The 27,528-nt window shown below is 37.1% G+C and overlaps 1 protein-coding gene across 4 annotated transcripts; it reads right to left on the bottom strand.

Annotated features, from left to right (window-relative positions):
• Window positions 1-148: 148 nt before the first annotated feature.
• On the bottom strand, window positions 149-27,528 carry LOC590523. 4 transcript variants are annotated; one of them, XM_030989286.1, is made up of 10 exons: window positions 27,415-27,528; window positions 17,673-18,170; window positions 16,180-16,436; window positions 14,047-14,112; window positions 12,856-12,969; window positions 9,469-9,578; window positions 8,345-8,456; window positions 5,410-5,540; window positions 3,076-3,223; window positions 149-910 (listed from the first exon to the last, which is right to left on the bottom strand). In XM_030989286.1, exons 2-10 carry the CDS (start codon window positions 17,976-17,978, stop codon window positions 889-891), a joined length of 1,266 nt encoding a protein of 421 aa, XP_030845146.1. In that variant the 5' UTR covers window positions 17,979-18,170; window positions 27,415-27,528; the 3' UTR covers window positions 149-888. The 4 variants fall into 4 exon arrangements, with proteins under 4 accessions (XP_030845146.1, XP_030845145.1, XP_030845148.1 ...); XM_030989285.1 differs by having other exon boundaries at window positions 27,410-27,517; XM_030989288.1 differs by having other exon boundaries at window positions 17,673-18,008; window positions 27,415-27,509.

The raw sequence follows: 27,528 nt of genomic DNA, 5'->3' as shown, positions 1-27,528 counted from the left end.
TTAGCTACATATTTTTCTATTCATTGATTTCTAAGCATACTTTGTTCATGTTTTATTGTAAAACAGCATCTGAGGAACTAACACTTCAACAAGCTCTGCTTTCAAGTTAGTTCCTCTTTTCTCGTGCCTTTTCCATTATATTTGTTGTTACATTGCATATTTGTTGTGATATAATTATTCTTGTATTATGCTTTGCATTAGAAAAAAAACTTTGAATCTTAGTGTGCTTTGTATCTTTTCCTACAGAAGTTACCAGAAAAAGAGAGGAATATAGGATTCATAACATCAGTTTTGAAACCAAACAATAGGAATCATTCCTTTAAACAGGAATGGTAGGCAGTTATATGTTACAATGTCTGGGGGTGTTTCACAAAGACTAAGATCCACTTTAAGTTAGACTCAACTATGGCAGGCCAGTCATGCCACTGGTTGCTCTCACCATTGGTCTCTCAATTATGATCTTTAGATGATATGCTTTTCCTTCAATAATGAACTATCAAAAAAGGTAAATTTTGTAGATTTGTGACCACAATTTGCAAGTCCCTTGAGAGATCAATGCCAGTAAATGGTGAGAGCAAACAGTGGCATGAACGCCTGCCATACCGGTAGTTAAGTCCAACTTAAAGTCGATCTTAGTCTTTGTGAAACACTCCCCTGGGCAGAAAACAAAAACAAATTAGCTAGCATTAGCATCACCCACGTAATGCAGTACCATCTAATCAATGGTATGTGTACAACCAATAATGGCATTCATGGCTGCAAATTTGTTGTGAAAGAAATAGTATCACCATCGCAATTGAAATCCAAAAGCCTGGCAGGTTTGACTTAGGTGGCTGTGGTGAAAGGTGAGGAGGACTCGGTGCACCTCAGACAAGGGGGAGGGAGCAGTTATGTCTTCTTTTCCCGGTTACTAGAGAGAGTGGGAAAAGTAGAACAATATAGCTGATAATTAACAACGACATTAAATATATGACGCATGCGTATGAGTTCATTATACAATCTATCTGCATTCGAGTTGAGGCTGTATCGTACTGAAGCCTGGGAGATGTTTAATAAATCTGTTCGTAAAATTACACATGACTTTACGAACAACTTGAATATGAAGTGCCAGATAGGATGCCCAAAGTTTTTCCTGATGTTTTCACAAAGTGTGACTAGTATATTTCGAATAACCTCAATCAAATTATGGCAAAAAACATACTTTGTATTAAATATGTTTGTTATAATAAGAATTTTAATCTACATTCGCACAGTTCAACTTTAGTTGATGCAGTTAAAAACTGATTGAGCATCCCATTTGGCTTTTCATATATAAGTTATTTGTAAAGTCATGCATAATTTATGAACAGCTTTATGAAACACCCCCCTGAAGAGGTTTTGATAAAAGCACAAAGCACATTTGCTGGTGGTGTTTTACAAAGATCCTAAGTAGAACTTAACTCTAAGTTGGACTTAAAAATTATGGAGAGCCATTTGTAGCCTTGAAATAAAATATATTCATAAGCAAAAATTCAACCATTTTAGACTTTTCATAAATTCCACATCAAAAACATGAAATCTCCCATGATAATAGAAAATATGAATGATTTGAAACAACATTTTATGCCTTTTAACATAACTTTTACAAATATTGTCAATGATGCTAATGGCTTTCCATAATTTTTAAGTCCAACTTAGAGATAAGTTCAACTTAGGATCTTTGTGATACAGCCCCTAGGTCTCTTGGAGAGGACTTCAAGCTTACTTTTGCAAATATAATTATACACATTCTTTCTTTAATAGCAGTCAAGTAAAACCATCATCAAAACCTCAAATATAAAATTTGATGGCAGAATCTGATAGGGTGCATAGTGTTGGTGGGTTGAAGTGACTACCATGACTAATAATCTCTTCTTTTCACTCATCCACCATATTGTGGACTCTGTGACATAAATAACTACTACAGGTGTATGAAAGGTAAAGGCCAGTTTTAGAAACGCCCCCCTCTCAAAAAATGAAATGGAAGCTCTTATTACCAATCATGTGAAAGAATATGTTTTGACTAATACGTGACCATACAAATTTTGCCGAGAAACGGCCTACTAATTTTGATATATTTGGTACATTATTATATCTATTTGGACCTGATAGATATAACGCACATGTCGCGCATGTGACACGTAGTCCCATATACATCTTTCTGTGTACAGTGCTTGTAACTTTACCAAAACTGGGCCAAATTTCTTATCATTTTGATGATTCCAGAACCTTGCAGTACACACCAATGCTGAATAGTTAGGTATATGCTAGATGATCCACCTTTTCTGATCGATATTCCACAACGTTTCTTTCACAATGCAATCGCATGACTATAACTGGTCTTTATCTTTAAACATTTATATATTCGTGCCTTGTTCCTCTGAGTTTACGTTTATATTGTTCGACTTCGGCTTTCTGTTTCATTCTTCCGTTTTACTCTGATGAGTGCAAGACGTAAAGCTTTAGTTATGGCTCTTTTCAACGGGATTCTCCAATTTTGTAGTACCAATCATCTTTTCTATTAAAGGTAAAAACCAGTTCTGGTCGTGCGATTGCATTGTGAAAGAAACGTTGTGGAATCGATCAGAAAAGGTTGATCATCTAGCATATAAGTATTTGTGTGTACTGCAAGGTTCTGGAATCATCAAAATGATAAGAAATTTGGCCTACTCTTGGTAAAGTTACAAGCACTGTACACAGAAAGATGTATATGGGACTACAATATATATTATCATATCTATCCGGCCTGGATAGATATAATAATTTACCACATATATCAATTAGTAGGGGTTTCCCGGGTAAATTTGTATCATCACGTATTAGTCAAACCATATTCTTTCAAATGATTGGTAATCAGAGCTTCCATTTCATTTTTTGAGAGGGGGGCATTTCCAAAACTGGTCCATACCTTTAAATATTTTATGGCAGAATATGATGGGGTGCACAGTGTTAATTGGTGTATTAATTGAAGTCACCACCATGACTAATAATCTCTTCCTTTCTTTCATCCACCATATTGTTGTACTATTGCAAGATGATAGAATATCGTAGACTTACTGGTAGCAGTATTCAGCGATACCCCAGCCCTTCTTTCCATTGACGATCACATCAACGAAGCCTTCGTAGAGTTTAGCTTCTCTGTCTTTGCCCATGTAAAACATCGGTGCTACCTTCACCTTCACCTCGCAGTCAAATCTCTCTCTACCTACAAAGAGAAAATCACAGAAAGAAATGTTTTGACATGAGGGGCATTTACACTGTCATCCAAACACGCCCAAAATGCCAAACCGGAGCCTGACCCCGATATTTCAGTGATGTTACCAAGGCAACTAAGCTTTACCGGCAAAAATGCCAAGCCCGAAACATTCCAAATCGAAGTGTGATCTTTTGGCGTGTTTGGCAAGTATAAACGCTCGCAGTTGTAACATCGCGATGTTAGGTCACGTGACTTTAAGAGCGGAGCTAGCTGTCGTCCTTGATGAAAATGATAGAACGATGAAAACAAAGAAAAACATAAGGAAAGACAGAAAGAGAAAGTGATAGAAGGAAGAAACAAAGAATAACATAAGGAAACACAGAAAGAGGAAGTGATAGAACAATAAAAACGAAGAATAACATAAGAGAAGGTGATATAAAAGGAAGAAACAAAGAATAACATAAGGAAAGACAAAAAGAGGAAGGTTTTTGCATCGGAGTGCCGCGCATGCGCATTACCAACCAAAACATTACTGAGCTTTTCAGTCGGTGATGTTTCAGCACAAGTGTAAACGGGTGTACGAAACAGCACGACTTTTCTAAATGAGGTATTTGACAGTATAAATGCCCCTTCGATATAATAATTATGTAATATTGAATGGCCTTGAGTGTGATACAAGTTAATTCTAAAAGCTGATGAGCATATTTCAGGAGTCGGCAGGGCGAGTGAAATATTCTCAAAGTGAATGTGATATTGAGGGCTCAAATGCCTCTGGTCTGGGCAACAGTGAAGCATCTCACTTTTGCAAACCCTGGCCCATAGGTATATCATTTCTCTCCTCTTCTCCTTGCTTCTCATTTCCTTCTCTTTCTCTATCATTTCTAAGATAATTGTATTTATTATGTTGACTTTGTATATACTGTAAATTCCTAATAATAATTTAAAAAAGAACGAAATACATTTGTGTTCCATGACCCAAAAGCAATTCACACTCGAATCTCTCTGTACCTACAAATAGATAGTCATCACAAAAAGAAATGTTTAATATTGAAATAATACTGATATAATATTGAATGGCAGGGATGAGCATATTTCACGATTCAGCATGGCGAGTGAAATATTCTCAACACATTTGTGTCTTATGACCCAAAAGCCATTCAATATTATTATTATTTTTAATTGTATTTTGGGGTATAGCAATCTAAACCAGTGGGCAACAACAGAAGCAATAGAGTACCGAAGCTGTGACATCATAAACATCCATTTTTGGAATTTCTCAATTTTTCTTCATTTTCCGAAAGAGCATGGAAAATAATGTCTAAATGTCGAAAACCAATTGAATATGTTAAGTATTGGCTGAGATACATGTATGACCATCTGAATACATAGATTTCCTTTAAGAACTCGGTGTTATATTGTGACATCATAAACATCCATTTTTGGAATTTCTCAATTTTTTCTTAATTTTCCGAAAGAGCATGGAAAATAATGTCTAAATATCGAAAACCAATTCTCGCTACCCCAAATAGCGATTCTGCCGAGATCCGGGGAAAATCCTGAAAACGCGCATTGCATTATGGGATAACTTTTCGACATTACAGCTTCCTGTGCAGGCGTTCGTGATCACAACCCTCTCTTTCACGGTAGAGTTTAACGGCCTTTTGTGCTAAAGTCACTAATTCTGCCCGAAGCTTTCCATTGCATATTATAATCTGTACAAATTACACTGATTGGCATCGATTTTAGCGTGCGTGAAAACTCTGCACAGCGAACACAGGCGCTAGCGCCAGCGGGATGGGACTCTATACCGGAAGTTGTAGTGACGACCCGAGAGAGTGAAAATTACCTCGTCTCGCGAATTTCGAGATTTTCGTACCTATTTAGGGTAGCGAGAATTGAATATGTTAAGTATTGGCTGAGATATGACCATCTGAATAAATAGATTTCCTATAGGAACTCAGTGTTATATTGCTCTGGCTCGTAATGTTATGAACAAGAGCAAAATAACACTGAGTTCCCATAGGAAATCTATTCTTTTAGAAAGTCATATCTCAGCCAATACTTAATATATTCAATTGGTTTTCAACATTTGGATATTATTTTCCATGCTCCTTTGGAAAATGAAAAAAAAATCCAAAAATCCAAAAGTAGATTTTTGATGACTTCACCACTCTATAGATTGTACCATGACTTACCACAGACAAAGCTGAATTTGTATTGGTCTGGAATCTTCCACGTATCTTCCCCTGTAGAAACCATATCAAAGGTACTGTGTGTCAAGGTCACCTTGTAATCTCCAGGCCGCATCACATACCCTGTGGTGAGACTACAAATAAAGAGCAAAGACCCATTAAGACAGTATTAAAGATAAAAACCAGTTTTGGAAACGCCCCCTCTCAAAAAATGAAATGGAAGTTCTTATTACCAATCATGTGAAAGAACATGTTTTGACTAATACGAGATCATACAAATTTTGCAGAGCAACCGCCTACTAATTGATACATTTGGTAAATAATCATATCTACATGTACCTAGTTGGACCTGATAGATATAACGCATGTGTCACGCACGTTTGGGATAGTCTCATACATGTTTACATCTTTCTGTGTACAGTGCTTGTAACTTAATTCACCAAGACTTGGCCAAATTTTGTATCATTTTGATGATTCCAGAACCCTGCAATACACACAAATACTTATATGCTAGATGTTCAACCTTTTCTGGTTGATCCGAAACCGTTTCTTTCACAATGCAGTTGCATGACCAGAACTCAACTTCATCTTTAAGACAGTATTAAAGATAAAATTTATTTCGAGTCATGCGATTGCATTAATTGTGAAATAAAGGGTGTGGAATGGATCAGAAAAAGTTATATACTTTAACACAGTTGCTGGGCGATGAGGGAATGGGGGAGGGGGAGGGGAATTATGGTTCTGCAGGTGGAGGATAGGGGCCATGGGTTAATAATTCCTTCATTTTTTTTCATGGTATGTTTTCTCCCATTCCTACAAAGGCTTGGCATTCCCTATATTAAGCTCAGCTCCAGTTATGATCATGCGATTGCATTGTGAAAGAAACTATGTTGAATCGATCAGAGAAGGTTGATCATGTAGCATGTAAGTATTGGTGTGTACTGCAAGGTTCTAGAGTCATCAAAATCGTAATACATTTGGCCCAGTCTTGGTAAAGTAACAAGCACTATACACAGAAAGATATATATGGGACTATACACAGATGGTGTCGGGCCTACCTTGATTTCCTTATCTGTCTATGCTTATTACTCAGCCAGTATACATTTTCTACCAAAATGGCGATTGACATTTATTTGTAACCTTGAACATTCAGTGTAACTTTCGTTTGATTCTGTGAGAATTCATTTTCTTTTTTTACCACCCCCAAAACAAACAAAAAACTTCAGCTTGAATGTTACCTGCACCTACTGAGAAGTTAATTAAAGGTAAAGACCAGTATTGGAAACGCCCCAATTTCAAAAAATGAAATGGAAGCTCTCATTACCAATCATGTGAAAGAATAAGTTTTGACTAATACATGATGATAAAAAATTTGCCGGGAAATCGCCTACTAATTCATATATTTGGTAAATTTGTTTCTCTCATGGTCTGTGAGAGATATAGGGTAGTCCCATATACATCTTTCTGTGTATAGTGCTTGTAACTTTACGAAGAATGGGCCAAATTTCTTATCATTTTGACGATTCCAGAACCTTGCAGATGCTAGATGCTAGATGATCAACCTTTTCTGATCGATTCCATAACGTTTCTTTCACAATGCAATCGCATGACCATAACTGGTCTTTACCTTTAAAGTTACAGACGTAATTAAAGTTACAGACGTAATTAAAGTTACAGACGTAATTAAAGTTACGGACGTAGGTTGTTTAGTATGTCATGAAGATCATAGTACATACATATACACTTCATGTCTATTGTGAACCTCTTAGGTGGAAACGTGTCCTTGAAAAACAAGAAATTTTATATTTCTATTTATGAGCAATAAAAACATGCACAGGTACTTTAATTGGCAACCTTCTTATGATACATTATTATTACATGAACAATAAAAGGTTTCATTTTTCAACAGTTCTCACGATGCTCTTGAATTGCACTAGATCTACACAAAATAATGTTTTTGTGAGATAATGAAAAACTGATTATCAAATTTGAAAGAGCATACAATTCATTTGACAAAATCATTTTTGTAAGATCAAAATCGGTTCAGAGATGGCTGAAATATCCATTTCAAATATTTGTGGAGGCCCCACAAATATTCACTCATTTTGACCCAGCCCTTGAAAAAAACGAGAGAGGGCCCGTATATTGTTATCATTAATTAATTAATTAACGGTCACCATATTTTTTGAAAGTGGAGCTGAATTGGTATGATCGGATTTAATCTAAATTTCACACATTTTGGCGTGTAAAATTACCTTCATAGCAATAATAGGCCCTAATAGAGCACTAGAAATGTCATAAATAAGAATAAGAGTAATAACCAAGCGCTTTGAAGGCATTTGCGGTCTGAAACAAGAACTCAACTATCCCTTTAAAGTGACTCGGTAACATTGTCGAAGGTTGATGAAAAAATGTGTACTTTCTGTATGAAATGTTACTTATTATATTCCTTCTACTGAACTTACCCTCCAACAGGCAAAAAATCCAGAGAAAATTCTCAAACCACAAAGATATTTATGGTTTTCTTTGAAGGCGTCACTGTGCGACACCCTCTGACAGAGATTAGCAGTAAATTCTCCCAACCATTTTTGACTTTTGCCAACTGTTTTTCCATGAAAATAAGACATAAGACAGGCATTTAAAATTCTTTCAACACTAATAAATGTCTGGAATGGTATATAGAACCAATTCATTGCTTTATGATGATTTACATTCACCTAAAAAGTAATTAAATTATAATAATATAGTTGGGAGAATTAAGGAATTGATCAGATAAGTTTTTCCCTGTTTTTATCAATAATAATGGTCTGTTTTCACTCAAACTTTTAGATTATCTTTAATTATACATCTAGCATTGAAGTCACTACCTTAGCACCATTTTCTCTCATCTGAACAATGTTACCAAGTCCCTTTAAAGCTTATAACTACCGGTACCTACCATGACAGCCTTCCTGGATAGCAGATCTTGCCTGCATGTATACAGGTACCATCTTCTAGATGTAACATGTGAATGGCATAGCGGTGAATCTCATTCCAATCTCGATAGTTACCTTCATAACAAACACATGAACATAGAATTATAACCAATCTTTCAAAGTTGGGTTTTAAACAATGAACTGCTTTTGAATTACATTCCTTTCTCTTTGGTTTCTTAGTAGGCAAGCTAGCTTTAACTTTGTTATTTCATAGGAAAAATAATCTCTAAGTAATGCCTGGCTGGAATGCTCCCCAGGGAGTGGAGATTGTGCACACTAAATCCAATGACTAGAGTAATATTATATCTGTAAAGTGCTTAGAGACATTGTATTAAGCGCTATATAAGCGGAATATTAGTATTATTATTAATTGCAAACGGAAAAGGTTATCTTTAAATATGTTAAAATATGTTCATGAAGTTGAGTGGGTTGCTTGTATTGAACGTAAATAATTTTGTTTTTATCAAGTGCTAGATGATAATTGACAAGTACAGTGTAGACTCATTTGATTTTTCTGACTTGTGACGTGAAGCATTTGTTCAAATTGCATCGAGTTAAATTTCCAAGACTTTAGGAGATTACAAAAAATTGTTTAATAGAATTTGAGTGCGAGGGTGTGCGTGTGTATATCAAGTGTGTTTGAAAGAGAAAGAAAGAGATATTTAACGGAGATAAAGGAGCGATTGAAGAGGGGACGGAGAGGGGATGGAGAGGGGATGAAAAAGGAGGAAAAAAAGGGGGGGGGGGGGGTTGGTGAAGATAGAGATTGGGGAGGGGAAAGATAAAGGAAAAACAGACATGGAGAGGGAGAAAGAGAGGAAACAGAGACAGAGAGAGAGAGAGATGATGATGATGATGACTGCAGAGATTGGGGATGGGATGAAAAGAGGGAGAAGGGGGTTAAGACAGAGATTAAGGAGGGGGAAGAGAAAGGAAAAAAGATAGAGAGAGAAGGTAGAGATGGAAGAGAGAGAAGGTAGAGATGGGAGAGAGAGAAGGTAGAGATGGGAGAGAGAGAGAGTGAGACAGGTAGACAGAGAGAGGGAGAGAGAGAAATAAAAGATGACGGCTGAAGCCAATGCCCTACCATATGAATGATCTCTCATGCCCACTACTACGATTTCCTGCTTGGCGTGACCTTCGACCTCAACTGCACCTGTCATTTTTCCGAACTGTTCATGATGGGTCTGATGAGACCTAAAAAAAAAGAGAAAAATTCACATTACGAAAATAGTTTGAAATAATAAAAAATAGACCTTCCAAAGATAATTGCAATGAAGCTGCTTGTAAGTATCGGCTTGCATGGTGATGTAGATAAATATTGTACAGTAGGCTTGCAGGTGCACCATGTGAGAGAGAGGGAGGATTGAGGAGTCCTGAAAAGGACTCTCGGTAATCTTTCTTGAGGGTGTGTAGTCCTGAAAAGGACTGTTGGTGTAGTCTTAAAAAAGACTGTTGGTTATCTTTCTTAGCTTATAGTTCTAAGGAGAACTATAGCGCTTGGAGAGGACGAGTGGCGGGAGTGGCTCGATGTCTGAACAGGTTGACTATCCGTCGTCAGGAGACCAACAGATAACCAACAATCTTATTCAAGACTACACCAACAGTCCTTTCAGGACTACACACCCTCAAGAAAGATTACCGACTCAATGTTACTTGATGTTGACGCCGCCGCCGTCACCGGAAAAGCGGCGCCTATGTCTCGCTTTTTGCTACGCAGGCGAGACAATATAAACCAACAATGAATATACAAGATATATCTGCACATACCGCAATAATTGAAATTGATATTAGATACAAATCCTAAGAGTAGCTCAGTGATAACTAAAAAGAAAGAAGACAGTCCTTCTCCTCTCCTCCCAGCCTATTCCCTCTTCTTTCTGTCTTTCTTTCATACTTTCTATATTTCTTTCTTTTTCGTCTCTTAGCAAGTGACATATCGTCGATGGGGTGAAAAAACCTTGTATCTCAATTTTTTGAGATTTTGATTTTTTTGCATAATTTTGTACCTAATGGCCTACGACACCACCTGATAAATCCATAGAACGTCTCCTTCTCGGTTTTTTCACAAATTCCACACAAACATCCTTAAACTAAACCTCGTAACTTTAACCCCCTTTGAAGCTGCACTGACAAAACCTCGTAACATAAGATACGTAATTCCTTTTCCTCGTAACTCACACATGGCCTAACAGTACCGAAGTAAGCGTATTCAAATCCTCGTAACTTATTCAACCAAATCCTCGTAACTCATTCAGAGTTGAAAGTAAGAACTCGTATCTCGATTTGAATACAAACTAAAAACTTGTATCTCAACGTAGATAAACGCAAAAACCTTGTAACTCACTTTCAAATATAAAAACAATTATTTTACTGTATTTCAACAATGACATTAAAAATTGTATAAACATTTCAGTTTTATAAAGAAAGGACGGTGTCACAGCACTAAATTTCTTGAGACAGGAATTTTTTTTCACTCTCCTGAAAATTCATGATTTTTGAGATACGAGGTTTTGTGCTCATCATTTCTGACTACATTATTGATATACTATTTATTATGTTTTAAATATTGTACAATTCTAATGAATTTGCTTCTAATTTGTAATATCAATTTGCTGTATTTAGGCTACTTTGATATTATTTTATCCTTTTCAACTGTATATAGTTGTGATGTATTTTCAGGGCCCCATTGAAGACCAAATTTTGTTGAATGGGCTACCCTAGCTGGTGAAGCATTCATGAACGAATAATATACTTCCTGGTTTCACCTTTTAGTGATATTCTATTTACATCTTTCGATCCAGAATGCTCTGAACTACAAAATGTACATGCGCAGAAAGTACAAAAAATTGAGACCATTTTTGTTGCTGTACATCGTGTCAATCATGAACAAGGGCGATTTAATCGAAAAAAGTCATTGAAGTATCTACAAAATTAGAAGTACAGAGAGAAATTTATATGGACTATTTTTGTGTACAAATCCACAATTTCTTATTCATTCACACTGTTCCATTTAAAGCCCCACTGCACTACTTTTAGCTACTTCCTCCCTCTAAATAGAAAACAATGCCTAAGCGGTGCCCGTTGGTCCCCCATGATCGTCTTTTCTTTGGTTAATTGAAAGCTGAGTTGATGAGATTAAACCACATGTCAGTAACCACGCTGGGTGGTCTAATCCCTCCTGGCCAGACTAGTGCGGACAGGCTTTAAAGGGATCGTTTAACAATGTTGAATCTGAGATGCACGGCCCTACGTGTTATCAGTGTCTGTGATAGTGTTATATTGAAGCCGTAACAAAATTGCGCTTCAAAATGATTAAGAAGTGCCTCAAAAAGTAAAAACCTTTGAGTGACCGGTTTTACCATACTCGTTTTCCCCAATAGACTGTAGTGTTATGAAAACCGTTTGGCATACGCAAAATTTGATTTCGATTTTCAATCATAAATTTCTTGATAATCAGACAGGCGATCGGCTTGTAAAAGTCATGGGGTTCCTGACGGACCTAAAGGTTTATGATTATCATTGCAGCATGAGCTAAATCAAGGATTTTTTAAACTCATATCCTGCCATGAGACTGCTAGCGCGCTATTGTTATAGTGCTCTGTGCACGCGAGCGCGCTATCGATTGAATGCCACGTTCATGCTAGCGAGCCACCGCTACTCTGCTTTGTGCACGCAAGGGCGCATATGTAATAACAGTCATTGTTCATGCCCATTGCACCGTGCTGAGTGCTTTTGCAGCGCTATTGAAAGTACCATCGCGTGCATCAGATTATCGGCTTTGGATTACGCATCTTTGAATACAACAGTCAGATTGGATTTTCTCGAGTAATTTAGCGATTTGTTTTTGTAAAGATTTAAATAACACGAGCTTGAACCAACCTTAAAATTAACTTGGCACACAGGAGATTTGTGGCTGTCACAATAGGGATTAGCACTGTGGCACTGGATGCATTGTATGGGTGGCAGCTTAAGAGTTAAAGGATCTAAGACAAAGTTACCGGATCCCTTTAATATGCATTTAAGTTTTTTTTCATTTATGAAAAAGTGGAAATACAAATAACTGTTACCTATTTGAGGAGAAAAGGTCCATTCATTTTAGAAAACTCTGACCTGCTGTGGGCTAGATTCAATTTTTTTTTTTTTTTAAGCAGATTTTTCTGCATTTATTGATAAATCAAATATAAAACATTCAAATAACAATAATATATACAGTAGGCTTGCGGGTGCACCATGTGAGAGAGAGAGAGTGGATTGAGGATTGAATATATAATATAATTGATAAACATAAAGAGTGACAACTTAAATACACACACATACAAATGAATATATATATAATTGAAAGCTTGAAAGTATGGAGGTACAAATGTAAGTAGAAATAATCATGATGAATGCAGAGGCCAACTATCATATAAAGCAAGAATTCTTGAGTCGATAGCAGCCGGATATTGAATCATGCTCATGTTTTCCTTACCGTTTTAGCTCATCAAAAAACTGCTTTGACCATTTCTCCCTTGCAATGGTATCGGCCATGAGAGAGGCATCCAAATCGGTGTCAAAGTCAAAATAAGTTGTAAGAGCGGTCCACCTGAAAGAATGAAATTAAATAAATAAGAAATCTTATAGGAGGCGCGATAGCTCAGTTGGTAGAGGAGTGGTCTTGTGATCCGGTGACCCAGGTTCGAAACCAAGTCGATGCACTAGTGCCCTTTGGTTAGGCATTAATCCTCATTACCAGGTCCCTCAGAGAGGACCTAAAGCCGTCGGCCGTCTGGTTGCTTACTTACAGGCGTTTATGCTTTCTTAGCAGTTAGGTAAAATAGCCACCACCACCACCACATCGATTGAACAGACTACGTTTAACGAAAAAGAAAGACAAAAAGTGGACACTATTCATAGCAAAATACTCTAGAGGAAAGCAGAAAAAAATAGAAAAGAAAAGAAGAGAAAGAATTTTTTTAAAAATTAAAAGAGAGAGAGGGAGAAAGAGAGAGAGAGGAAGCGAGGTAGAGAAGAAGGATAGTAGTTAAGGTAATGCAACGTTTGGGGAAATTTTGAGAAAAAAAAGAGAGAAAAAGGTGGACATATCTATCTGGAAAGCGCTTTAAGAGGTCCTAAAAAGCTTTATATATTTAAGAACTATCTATTGTAATTATAAGGCTATTATTCATAGCAAACTACTCTAAAAGGAAAGCAGAAAACAAGAAGAAGAAGAAAAAAGAAAAAGAACAGTTATTTGAATAAAATACATGTAAATTACAATATCTCTTGCAATTTATGAAGCTATTTAATATCAGATATAATACCCAAGTAAAATATGCATATTTCACATTAACTCGTTTATTAACACCTACACTGTTTATTGCTTATAGAAGTTAGAGAATTCAGTAGTTATTTGAATAAAATACATGTATATTACAATATCCGTTGTAATAAAGCTATTTAATATCAGATTTTTATATAAACAATACCCAAGTAACATATGCTTATTTCACCTTAACTCCTATGTTTATTAACTCCTATGTTTATTGCTTATAGAAGTTAGAGAATTCAGAAGTTATTTGAACTGATAAAAAACATGTATATTACAATATCCCTTGCAATGAAGCTATTTATGATCAGATTTTTATATAAACAATACCCAAGTAAAATAACCATATTTCACCTTAACTCCATGTTGACTTCCAAAAGTTTTCCGTTAGTCCAGTCTTGCTTTTTAGCATCTACAAGTCTGTAAAAAAAAATGATACAAAATATAGTTATTTATCATCATTACAAATCAGTGCATCTTAGGCTTTGCGAAAAAGTACCTAGACGACTGTGCATTTTTATAACAATACTTCATTGGTTGTGAAAAAGAACTTGGGTAACCGTGTAGTATTTCTCCATCTCTCATGGTCTGGAGATCAGCCCGATCACTCGTAAATACATGTTTAATTACACATACCGTAATTAACGTTGTATAAACCGCCCTCGTGTATTAATCGCACCCCTCTTTGTCGGCAGCAAGCCAGGTCCGTGTTAAAAAAAACCCACGCGGGAAGGCCTTTCATTTAACTGCGAGGTGCAGCTGAATGTGTAAGATCATTAATGTAAATTAAAAAACAGTAGAGGACCTAGGATAGAACCTTGTGGTACACCATGTGTAGGAATTATTATTATAAACTACATATTGAGATCTATCAGAAAGATTACTTTCAAACCAAGATGACAGAAAAATTGAGTGTTGTTCTAGTTTCCTAGTGGTGAGTCAACACACCGATTACTAAGCTGGGAGACATTGCCAGGCATAGCGCCAGGTGGAGGGGCATAAATCAAAACTTTAAACTGTTTTTGGTGTACCGTGTATAAACCGCACCCCCGACTTTGAATTTTTATCGGTGGCAAAAAGGTGCGGTTTATACACCGTTAATTACGGTAGGCAGAAATAATAGATGGATGTATGCAGGCAGGCAGCCCTTTGGGGGGGGGGGGGGGGGGGGGATAGTAACAGTTATTTTTTTTGTATCCATTGCTATTTACTTTCCATTCGATGGCTTTACATATTGCTTTCTATACTTGTTTTGCATCTTAAGCCCCGTCTTAACCCTTCCTGTACTGGGCTATTTTGAGCACCCTCTGATCTCGGCCGTCGAATGTCCGATGATCACGAAAATTTGCATATTTGTAGATATTTACGTAAGGAACAAGATGGTATGATTAGTTTTTTCCTAATATGCAAATTTTTGTTGTTAAGCCTAATTAATTAGGCTTAAGATGCTAATTTTATGCATTTTACAGAAAACTCTACATATTTGTCCATAGACTTGTGAAGAATCTTGAAAATGTATTGAATAAATGTTTCTTTCATCTCAAATTCATGAGGTTTCATTATTTTTATGATATTTGAAAATGCATAGGTTAATTTGCATAAAATATGAATATGCAAATTACGCATTCATGAATATCAAATCTGGAACTATATTTAGGGAACTAGAATCATTACAAAAATTGTCAGACTCCCCTTTTTGAATGTTGAAACTTATTATTCATATGAAACTTCTTTTCTAACACAAAATAGTTATTTGATGTAATTAATAATGATAATTTATGCAAATTTGATGCGATTTTCAACTATTTATTTTCTTATGTATTTTATTGTTTTTTATTTCTTATTATATCTATTGTTTTATTTCTAATGTATTCTTTTGTTCTGGAATACATCAAGTTACTCTGAGAAACATATAAAAGCAATTTGATATCAATTCATATCTTCACATTTCTGCTTGTACATGAATATATGCAATTATAGCACTTTTTTGATGACATGCGCATACTGATTGTTATGTAACACCTTACAGGTATATCCGATTTTGACGAAAATGGTATCAAAATGTGCGCAAGACCTGAGGGAAAAAAGTCATGAAACGACAAAATCGAAATTCAAAGCGGTTACGGCGCGATCTCCGAGGGGCGGGGGGGCCCCCCCCCCAGTACAGTAAGGGTTAATAGAACTTTTTCGAGCTCACCCGAGCGATATGTGGATGAGAAACAGTGGGAGGTCTGATCGTAAAACACGGGGTGAGCTTTTGGACACCGTCTTAATCAGCCATCCCCAAAAACCTCACCCGGGTAGGTTACCATAACAACCGCACCTGTCTCATGGCGATCAGCTGGCGTGCGCTGTGTACATGTATACATTTTTTCATGGCGATGACGTAATTTAAGTATTTTTTTCCCTGTACTACTGGGGATGTGGAAAGGGGTCGAGAGGAACAGCTGGGGGAGGGGGAGGGGGGGGGGGGATCGTGTTCCTCACCTCATTTTTCCATGGTACGATATCTTCCATTCCTTCATTGGCTTAACACTCTCTATGCAGAGCCCCCCGACCGAGTGTTTATCAGGATCGCAGTCCTCTAACAACGTGCCTGGATTGTCGGGTAGCTGGAGTACTCCAATCCCGGGGAGGACCAAATATGTCAGGACATTCGCCATCTGGTTCTGACGTCTCGCAATCGCCGTGACGACGTACACGCCATCTTTGTTTGAGCCATTGAAATAAACGGCATCTACAGCCTGGCAATATCATGTTAAAAAAAGAGAAGAGTACATTTGTGAATACTAAATTGTAGTGGCATGTACATACAGGAAAGGTATAATATAGAGGGATATCGATAACAGAAAAACAGAAGACATTTTGGATGTTTGGATTTATCACACATGCAATTTTGCACAACACAATCGGCACCAATTGACACAATAAAAAAATAATAATAAATAATAAAAACGTTACTTATAAAGCGTTTACCACCGAAGTCTCTAAGCGCTTTAACACACAAAATAGACTGACAAACAATTACATATTAATCGAAACAAAAAAGTGCAAAAAAACCCTACAAATTACAATATGGAATAGGCCTACACATCAAATTGAACAGAGTTCATTAATCATTGAACGCAATTTTGAAAAAAACAAGAAGGATTCTATGCAAGACAATGGCTTTGCACATGACCTGCTTATGGTAGCTCATATCAGTCAAAGTCTAACTCATAAGGCAGGAAATAGAGTGTCAGTAACATCCAGATAGGAAATATGCTGTTATTCTAGATGCCACTTGCCTTCAAGTTCAGGAAGCATGCAGTAATTCATGTAATAACATTGGTGGTTAAAGGCTACTTCCCATGTCTTTACCGATTCCTTTAGGGCTTCTATAGCATCTCCCTACAAAATATAGCAAGGGGGGTGTTTCATAAAGCTGTTCGTAAAGTTACGCATGACTTTACGAACGACTGGTATATGAAATGCCAGATAGGATGCCCTAATTTTTTCCTGATATTCCAATAACCTCAATTAAATTATGGCAAAAAATTACTTTGCATTAAAAATGTTTGTTATAATAAGAATGTTAATCTACATCTGCACAGTTCAACTTTAGTTGATGCAGTTTATAATGATTGAGCATCCCATTTGGCTTTTCATATACAATTCGTTCGTAAAGTCATGCGTAACTCTACGAACAGCTTTATTAAACACCCCCCTGCTCCCTAAATATTATCATTACCAATTCTAATATCATCATATTTTCTAGACACAAGATTTACTAGACAAGGGATTTTCATGGGAGTGTTTCACAAAGATGAAGATCGACTTTAAGTTTGGACTTAACTATGGCAGGCCGTTCATGCCACTGTTTGCTCTCAACATTGTGATCGGGTAAAAAAATAAAATGAACATAAGGAAGAAAAAAAGAAAAATCTCAATTTTTTTTTTTAAATCGGGAAATTATCAGGCCCGACTATTATGCCACTTGCCTTTGGGAAGAAGTAAGCTGGCGGCAGTGGTTGTGCTTTGTCCATATCTTCCACTTTTTCAAAGAGTGCCATGCCATACCCCACGGCACCCTGCTGGCTCTCTAAGGTCTTCCCCTTCTTGGCCGCTCCCTGTCTCTTTCTTAGCCGAAACATGAGATAGAAGATCCAGTACTTGAGACCGAACCAGCGCCCTCGCTGGGAGTATGTGCCCAGGATCGGTTCGGGGTCAGAGGTCAGGAAAGAGTTGAGGATGTAGAGGACCGGAGGTAATACAAGGAAGAAGGCTATGGTCGACAGGATGCCCATGGTGATGATGATGATGGTTTACACCGGTATCTGAAATCAATAATACAAACGAGATAAGAATCGAGATAAGAATCGGTTCGGGTCGGAGGTCAAGAAAGAGTTGAGGATGTAGAGGATTGGAGGTAAGACAAGGAAGAGGGCTATGGTCGACAGGATGCCCATGATGATGATGATGATGGTTTACACCGGTATCTGAAATCAATATTAGAAACGAGATAAGAATATGTCAACAAAGACAAATGAGGTGGCCTGGAAGTTTTTTTTTTTTAAAGAATCTCATATTGAGAGATGAAGAGAAAGAGATGTATGGCAGGAGATGGTGATGTTGATGGTTTACACCTGAAATCAATAATTCATGAATGATATTCTGTCGTTGTGAGGCAGTCAAAGGAGGTGCACACCGTCTTATTTCTTGTTTGTTTGATCCTATGTTTGATCCTATGTTTGATCCTATGTTTGACCTTTTGTATGTTTGACCCTATGTTTGACCTTATGTATGTTTGATCTCACTCTCATTTTTATTATTATATATGCATGGTTTATTGAATAAAGAACAGATGTATATTAAAGTTGTGTGTTTATTATAAGTTTTGGTAAATAATTTTTTAGTCAGACTATGGTGCGCTTAGAGACACCCGTATTAAGCGCCTACTAAATATTGTGTATTATTATTATTAACAATAAAAACGAGGTGCAATTATTCTAAAAATTCAAACTAAGATAGGACATAACTTTCATAAAAAGAAAAGATGCAGAAGATAGTGGTATCGAGGACGAGTAAGAGGACGCCCATAGTGATGATGATGATGATGGATCATACTGATATCTGCAAATATAAGAGAAAAGGGAGAGATGCTTTGCTTTTGTCAGATATGACCAGACAAAAACGTAGCTGTTTTGTAATGATGTTAAGTGTAGTATACCGGTATGCTTTATATTTTTTTAACACAGATCTCAGGCAATATGCACGATTTGTTTGTTGCGCCCAGTTGCCATTTGTTACAGGTAAGCGGTTGGTTCCAACTTCTATATGAAATGAAAGAGTAAATTAAAGGGATTGGGTAACTTTGTCACAGATTCTAAAACAAAATCCAGGATTTAGCTCGTACTGCAATGATAATTATAAACCTTTAGGTCAGTCAGGAACCCCATGACTTTCACAAGCCGAACACCTGTCTGATTATCAAGATATTTATGATTGCAAATCAGTCTATTCGTGATCATTTTGAAGCGTAATTTTTTAGGGCTTCAATATACACCATATCACAGACACTAATAACACGTGGGGCCATGCATCTCAGATTTAACATTGTTAAACGATTGATGGCTTTAAGGGTCAGTTGAAGAACTAGTCAGTCGTATTAAAAAGACAGATGTGAATGACTGGAGGTATATATTGCAAGGATAAGGGTCATACTGTAAATAGGATATCTCCATATGGCATCATTGATGGGCTATATGCTGGTATCTGAAAACAATAATAAGAAGAGGAACAGATTTGTAACTCGTTCAAAGGTCAAACTAAAGCCTCGTTCAGATGTGAGGCAGCAAAACCCCATCGTTTTTGAGGATGACCTAAAGTGTAATAGGCTTCCTATTTCTGTATCTGTAGCATGCAGGTTGCCATTTAAAGAGAAGGTTGAGTTCTGGGAAGAGATGAACAAAATTTGTGAGCGTTATCATTCTTATTATGCAAGTGTGGAAGAACATCAGATTAAAGACATGTTCCCTGAAAAGCACGGCTCTTCAAATGCCTTCATATTCTAAATATGTCATGTAACATCGTAAAAATCCAGGGTAGGATTTTTACGCCACGTGTTCGTGTAGTCCCATATACATCTTTCTGTGTACAGTGTTTGTAACTTTACCAAGACTTGGCCAAATTTCTTATAATTTTGATGATTCCAGAACCTTGCAATACACACAAATTCTGATATAAGCTAGATGATCAACCTTTTCTGGTTGATTCCACACCGTTTCTTTCACAATGAAATCACATGACCAGAACTCAACTTCATCTTTAATTACTTACCGTATATAAAACAAATGCCGTTTTTCTTTTGCCATGGTTTACCACAGTTTACCACGTCAAATCTGAACATGCCTTATACGGTGTGAACATGCCTTATGGTGTCATTGATATGAAAGAGTAAAGGACACAGCTTTTAGGGTTGGTCATTTTGGGTGGCGTTCTCGAAAGCGGACTAACTTTAATCCATGGTTTAATCCACCGACCAAGTATGGAATGCCAAGTGTCCATGTGAATATATTTTAGAATAATTTGATATTTCCCTAAATTACTGTTATAACATAATTACAGTATATCATAGTTATATTGTTGTTTTTTAATTAAGTTATTACATTTCAAGTGAAAAAATACACGGTCTCAGGGCGAACGAGCCCCCGAAATGCCAAAAAGAGCCCCAGAAAGTCATAAAAGAGCCCCCCCCAAAAAAAATGTGCATACAGTTCTATGCAAAACAAATTAAAGAGTGTGTTTTTCATGCAAGCAAGGTTGAAAAGTATGTAGCCCCCCCCCCCTCCCCCCAATTTTTTTGATAACTTTTTCCCTGTACATTTCATTTTAATTTAGTGACAAATTAAATTATTCGAAAACATATTCATATGGACACGTGGCATTCCATATTTAGTTGGTCTATTAAACGATGGACTAAAGTTAGTCTGCTTTCGAGAATACCACCTCTTGAAAAGAAAGTTGTCGAGGACAAGAGGTCAGTATTGCAAGGATACTGGTAATAGAGAGCTATTGTTATGGTGATGCTGGTAGGTTAAATACTGCAGTAGGATACAAACAGAAAGATGAATTCATTCTAAAATCAAACTATTGTGTAGTATCATTTACAGTATTAGATCACAATCAATGCAGGTTAAAGGGATCCGGTAACTTTGTCTCAGATTCTGAAACAAAATTCTGGATTTAGCTCATGATGCAATGATAATTATAAACCTTTAGGTTAGTCAGGAACCCCATGACTTTTACAAGCCGATCGCCTGTCTGATTATCAAGATATTTATGATTGGAATTACAAATTTTGAAAATCGTTCGCATGACGGTTTTCATAACACTACAGGCTATTGGGGAAATGAGTATGGTAAAACCAGTCACTCAAAGAATTTTACTTTTTTGAGGCACTTGTTGATCATTTTGAAGGGCAATTTTTTTTAGGGCTTCAATATTACACCATATCACAGACACTGGTAACATGTAGGACCGTGTATTTCAGATTTAACATTGTTAAACGATCCCTTTAAGCATAAAGCTGTGGGTTGGCAATACAGCATCTAATAAAAGGTACATGTACGTGAATTTGTAGCCAATGTCAAATTCTGTAGAAATTTTCAGAAATTATGTCCTATCTGTGAAATTTAAACGTTGGCAATGTCCTATTATTCGAATTATATGCAAGGAAACATGTCTACTATCTAGACTTCACTGTCAGACACTGTTGAGTCAGTGACTGACTCGTCTTTTTTTCATTTGGTAATAACATACATGAAATGAGATACATGAGCATTTCGATACATCAATATTAATCCACTTCTTGTAATGGCCAAAATTAAACTGATTGAATCTTTGCACAGCACAAAATGTACAACCATTTGACGGTCCGAAAATCAGACTATTACTAAATTGATTCAATCACTGAAGTGGAGACGACAACTAATGCTCATAATTTTCCCACTATTAAAAAGACATTTTCAAGCACTTTTGTTTTGAGAAAAGTTGAGAATTAGTATTATCTTTCAAATGCTGTTGGAATTTAACCTTCTTCTTTTTTTTTTTTTTTTTTTTTTTGGGGGGGGGGGGGGCGCGTACCAATAGTACATTTGCAATTTGAAATAGTTGAAGAAATCAATGCAGTACGTAATTCACAAGTAAAATAATCAACCTACACATTACCGTATACAAACCTACATGTACATGCAGAGACTAAAAATAATCCACACATACGAACCTAGTTACTAGAAAAATCCAAATCCTAGAAATAACATGTAGGTTCCTGTAACAATTGAATAAAGTCTGCCAAAGTCTGCTCACTGCAGGTCTCTCACTGGGTCAATGGCATGGTGTTAATTACAGATGATATTGTACAATGAAGTTGGGACTAATCTACTACAGTGTATCTGCATGTAGTAATAATCTTTAATCAGCTGTAGGTTGATGGTTACTAGACTGCCACAGCTTTAGTTAAAAGTTTATTGACTTTAGACCTCAACTTATCTGCCATTGTCAAAAGTTTCAAAGTTCTTTTCCTGTTTTCGACCTTGTTATATATACACACCTTGTTATATTTCAATGGACATACACTAGCTGCATGTTTTTGCATGATTCTGCTTGTTTCTTTTTGAATTCATCTCATCGATACTCCTCAATCTGCCTGCAATATAGGGTGCGTTTAAGCTCAATTTTGAAGGCAGAATGAGCGATTTACAACGCTCATCATAAACGCTCATCGTAATCGCAGTTCCACGGTGTACTGTTTATGCTCACTTCTCTGGCTCCTCCAGGCAATTCTCGCTGGGTGGTCTTAACCCTTGCAGCTGGATTCGCAAACCTGCACTGTGCATGCTACGTAGACCCACTAGAGGTCAGTGCGTTGACCCCATTTAAACGAGTTTACAAAACGTAAACGCACCTTTTTGTGAGTTTACGATCGGCGACCGTGATCGCCGTTTTTCGGTGATTCTACAAAAGTGAGAAAGGACGCAACCGTGTTTTGAACTAAACGCGTAACAGATGCCTGATTCTGGCCAGAAAAAGTTGAGCATAAACATACCCATAGTCATATTGAAATTTGAAATAAGTATACTAAAAAATCTTTTTGTTCTGCAGGTGTGACACAATTCAATAACATGACGGACATGAAGAAAGAGGACAAAATATACAGGTCCTCATTCTAACCTCAACAATTGCTGTGGTAGACAAAGGAACATCCCTTCACTGCTATTATGCAAAAATGTGTAGAACAGGTGAATATGCATGTGACACCTGTTCTACACACTTTTACATGTACATAATAGCAGTGAATGGACGTTCCTTTATCTACCACAGCAACTGTTGAGGGTAGAATGAGCTATATTTTGTCCTCTTTCTTTGTTTTTCATGTTCATAGTGAGTTATATTTTGACGTACATGTACATATAATGTACATGTGGGTACATTATAAACAATCAAGTTACTTAAAATTGTGCACATACTGTAAACAACAAAGAAAATGCAGTGCTTTTGAGGAGAGGGGGGGGGGGGGGGGTACTACAACTGGCCTTTCCCACTTTTAACCCACAGTCAAAGCACACATGTACAAACATTAAATACACATCAAAATGTGCCCCTTGTAATGATTTTAGAGCCTATTATTTTTCATTGTTAGGTAAAATATCCCCTGCAAATACCAAGGTGCATTATAAATACATGTACAAAACTCTTTTTCACTTGTCATACACATGTCAATCACAGATCTGTCAGCATCTCTATACCCCCCCCCCCCCTCCCCTCTCACCCCTTCCCCTAAAGATTCCTGGATCTTATGGATACCTTCGTATGTCTACTGTATATTGGCTTATCAATGCGCTTGATTTAGAATACCATGAGCTAGACTTGTACTATAGTTTGCATACATGTATACACAAACCTTTGTCAGTCATTGAGCGTAGCAGTGTCTGCATCGTAAGACTATGCTGACTACAGCACATTAGGCCATTAAAAAAAAAAATCATGTTTAGCGTTCCCGCCCACTTCCTTTTTGGGGGCCGCCTGCTTTCTGTTTTTTTTTTAATGAAAAAACATGAAAAACATACTGATCTTTTCCTGAAGTTTAAAAAAGAAAGAAAAAAAGTGGCCCGACTGTCAGGCAAAAAAGTACCGAGCGGCCATTTTAGGAAAAAAAGAAAAGAAAAAAAAGGGCCTCCTCCTTCATATTTTTCAAAAAGGCAGGATGCTAAACAACTTTTTAAAATTTGGCCTTAGTATACTGTATGTCTAGAGCTAGCTCAAGGCTTTAGGAGTTGTGGTGGAGAGTCAAAGTAGAGTTTGCATGTGCCTTCAGATGGTGTTTAGGATCCATGTATGTATTAGATAATCGCCAGAATTTATGATAAGGCTCCCTAGGAATAGCTCATCATACAAAGTCCAACGGGTTCCAATTGGTTAATTTCCTTTGTTTGTTAGACTCGTATCTAAAACCTTATCAGACTAGGAGCATGCCAATCTCTGATCATTCTTCTTATATCACCATGCTCTGATCCTCACTATCGCCAATATGTTAATAAAATACCTGTACATGTACTGTATATTACAGTGGCATATCCAAGAGTGGGGGGGGGGGGGACCTCTCCTGGGGAAAAAATAGGTAAAAACCCGTTAATTTTACCTTTATTTGGCGACAGGTCCCCTCACCTGGTGCTCAAGGGGGAGGGGGGGGGGGGGTGCGGTTTTTAAATTTTTGAGGGCAATTTTTTTTTAAATTTAGTGCTCCTTATACCCCCCCCCCCCACACACACACACACTTTTTCTGAAAATGGAATTTTTTAAAAATTTTGAGGGCAATTTTTTTTTTAAATTTAGTGCTCCTTATACCCCCCCCCCCCCACACACACACACACGCTGTTTTTTTTTCTGAAAATGGAAATTTAAACACTGGAAAGTTGATTGATAACATCATTTAGTATGATTTGATCCGGGATATATCTCATTAATGAAACATTGTAATGGATATTATAGTCTCAAACAAACCTACACTTTAGGCTACACCATTACATGATTGCAGGCCATATGCCCCAAATTTAGTAATCTTCTTTTGTGTACCGTACATCAAAAGACCGAGGTTTCCAAGGTTGATCTTGGAAAATGGAAATCTGATACAGGTAAGTTGTTCAATAAAATCACTTAGTATGATTTGATCCAAGATGAAGATATATTAATGAAACAATAATAATAATAATGATAATACTCAGTTAATAGCACTTTTTAATATTACAATCAATAAAGCGCTTCCATACTTGGAGATTATTACCTTGGCTTTAGCTGTGCTGCCATAGCGGCGCTCTAGCATTTCAAAGAATTAATTCCTGCCAGGTACTCATTTACATCACCTGGGTTGAGTGTGGCAAATGTAGATCAATGTCTTGCCAAAGGACATTAGTGCCGCGGTGGGTCTCAAACCATGGACCTTGTGATCGACTGTCCGGCGACTTAACCACTCGACCACGGCACCTGTACAGTGTACAATGTAAAGGCTATACAAGCCAATACTATTAAACTAAGTGCCAGCACCATTAATCCATGCCCCAAGTTTAGTAATCTTCTTTTGTGTATTCAAAGACCGAGGATTTCAAGGTATATTTAGGAAAATGGAAATTTAATACTGGTAAGTTGCTCGATAACATCACTCAGTATGATTTGATCCAAGATATATCTCATTAATGAAACAATGTGAATAAGGCTATACAATCGCACACCAACCATCACCGTTAAAGGTACTATTTCCCTTTTGCAGCCAACCTCAAATTATGTAGAACTTTGCAGGATTTATGAAAATGTCATGTATGTCCTATCTGTGAAATTTAATCGTTAGCAGTTTCCTAATATTCAAATTATGCAAGGAAACCCGTTTACAGCTAGACTTCACTGTCAGAGACTATTGAGTGACTGACTGGCTTTTTTCTTCTTTGGTAATAACATACATAAAATGAGCTGTAGAGGGTACATGAGCATCTGTCTACATCAATAACCCACTTCTTGTAATGGCCAAAATTAAAAGATTGAATCTTGCGCAGCATAAAACATAGAACCATTCAGTACAATGGTCTGAAAATCAGACTTTTACTTATTGGCTCTATAGCTCCTAAGTCGATTCGACAACTAATAGTCGTTATTTTCCCACTGAAAGACATTTTCAAGCCCCCTATTTTTTAGGGAAGTTCTAAATTAGTATTATCTTTCAAATGCTGTTGGAATTTAACCTTTCCATTTTTTGGCCTGCAAATGGGACATACATGTACACTGTAGTACCTTCAATGGAACAGTGTAAAAGCTATATAATCGCACACCAACCGTCACCATTAAACTGACACCGACACACCAGATACACACGACGCACATCTGTGACATAGGGAATAATGCATACTCATGACTCCACCAAAGCTCATGCCAATATTTGCTACCGCGCATGCATGTTCATGCTCACAGAAATGCAGTATACAAACATATTATACGATGTCCCGTAAATCTCTGTGTATAAGGCGCACTTTTTTGCTGCCGAAAAAAAATTGAAAGTCGGGAGTGCGTCTTATACTGTACATACCTGTAGGTACACACCACTCGGAAACTAGAACAACACTCAAATTTGTCTGTCATCTTGGTTTGCAAGTAATCTTTCTAATAGATCTCAATATGTAGTATAATTCCTCCAATTTTGCTTTGGCGGTACCACAAGGGTTTTATCCTAGGTACTCTACTGTTTTTAATTTACATTAATGATCTTACACATTCTTCTAAAAACGACATTGTTACTTTTATTTGTGACAAGTTCACAAGCACAAATCAGCGCCTTCAACTGCACCTCGATGTTAAATGAAAGTCCTTCCCCGCATGTGTTCTTGTTTCGGCAAAAAAAAAGAGATTTACGGTACATGTACATGTACATGTATGTAAATGCTGACATAAACGACTATTTTGAAAATATAGGAAACCGAATTATATCTGCAAGACTGCGCCTGAGTTATGTGAAGTTATCTACCGATTACCGAAATGTCTCAGATCGTCATTACGGTAAATAACTTCACGCAGGCGCGTGCCCGCCCGCCCGCCCACAACCCACCATCGGTATGCCCTTGTATTGTGCAGCGGTTTGCCGTGAAACCTGTGAAAAAGTGTATAAGGTCTACTACTAATATCAACGTTTATCCGAAAAATACTCCAAAAATAACAAGAAAATTGACACGAAACAGGTAATAAACATAACAACTCTTAAGTCATGATCTTTATTTGGACATTTAATGAACATTTACTTCATTTTGGAGTTACGCCGGAGTTATGGGTCAAATTTTGGATAGAGGTTTCTGAACAAGCGCCGGTCTAGTCCTGCCGGCTGCCTGAGGCAGGCGATGCCGCGATCGGCCTGTTAAAGTCATGGAATTCCTGACTGACCTAGGCCAAACTAAAGGTTTATAATTATGATTACAGCATGACAAGCTTTGAATAATGATAATTTGATATGACACTGAGCCGAGCTATTAATTATTAATATTAAAATCCAGCCTTCCATTCATTCCTATGCCAGCCGCTGCATGGGCATGGTCATGCATGCATCATTTATTCAATGCATGGCCATGCAGAATCCAGGGTTTCGTTTCAGAATCCGAGGCAATTGAATGCTACCGAGTCACTTTAAAAGTCTGATATTGCTTACCTTACCTTTGATGCGATTCTTGGGGGTCAATTTTTGGCACGTCAGAAAATGGCAAAAGGAAAACGAACGGATATCTACAGAAAACTGTCTGCACTGTCTATTGCGCTTGTATTGTTGTG

This window comes from Strongylocentrotus purpuratus, unplaced genomic scaffold (assembly GCF_000002235.5).
Source record: "Strongylocentrotus purpuratus isolate Spur 01 unplaced genomic scaffold, Spur_5.0 spur5_scaffold_18, whole genome shotgun sequence".
Lineage (NCBI taxonomy): Eukaryota > Metazoa > Echinodermata > Echinoidea > Camarodonta > Strongylocentrotidae > Strongylocentrotus > Strongylocentrotus purpuratus.
The sequence above is the reverse complement of the archived record's forward strand: the minus strand, read 5'-3'. Positions and strand labels throughout refer to the sequence as shown.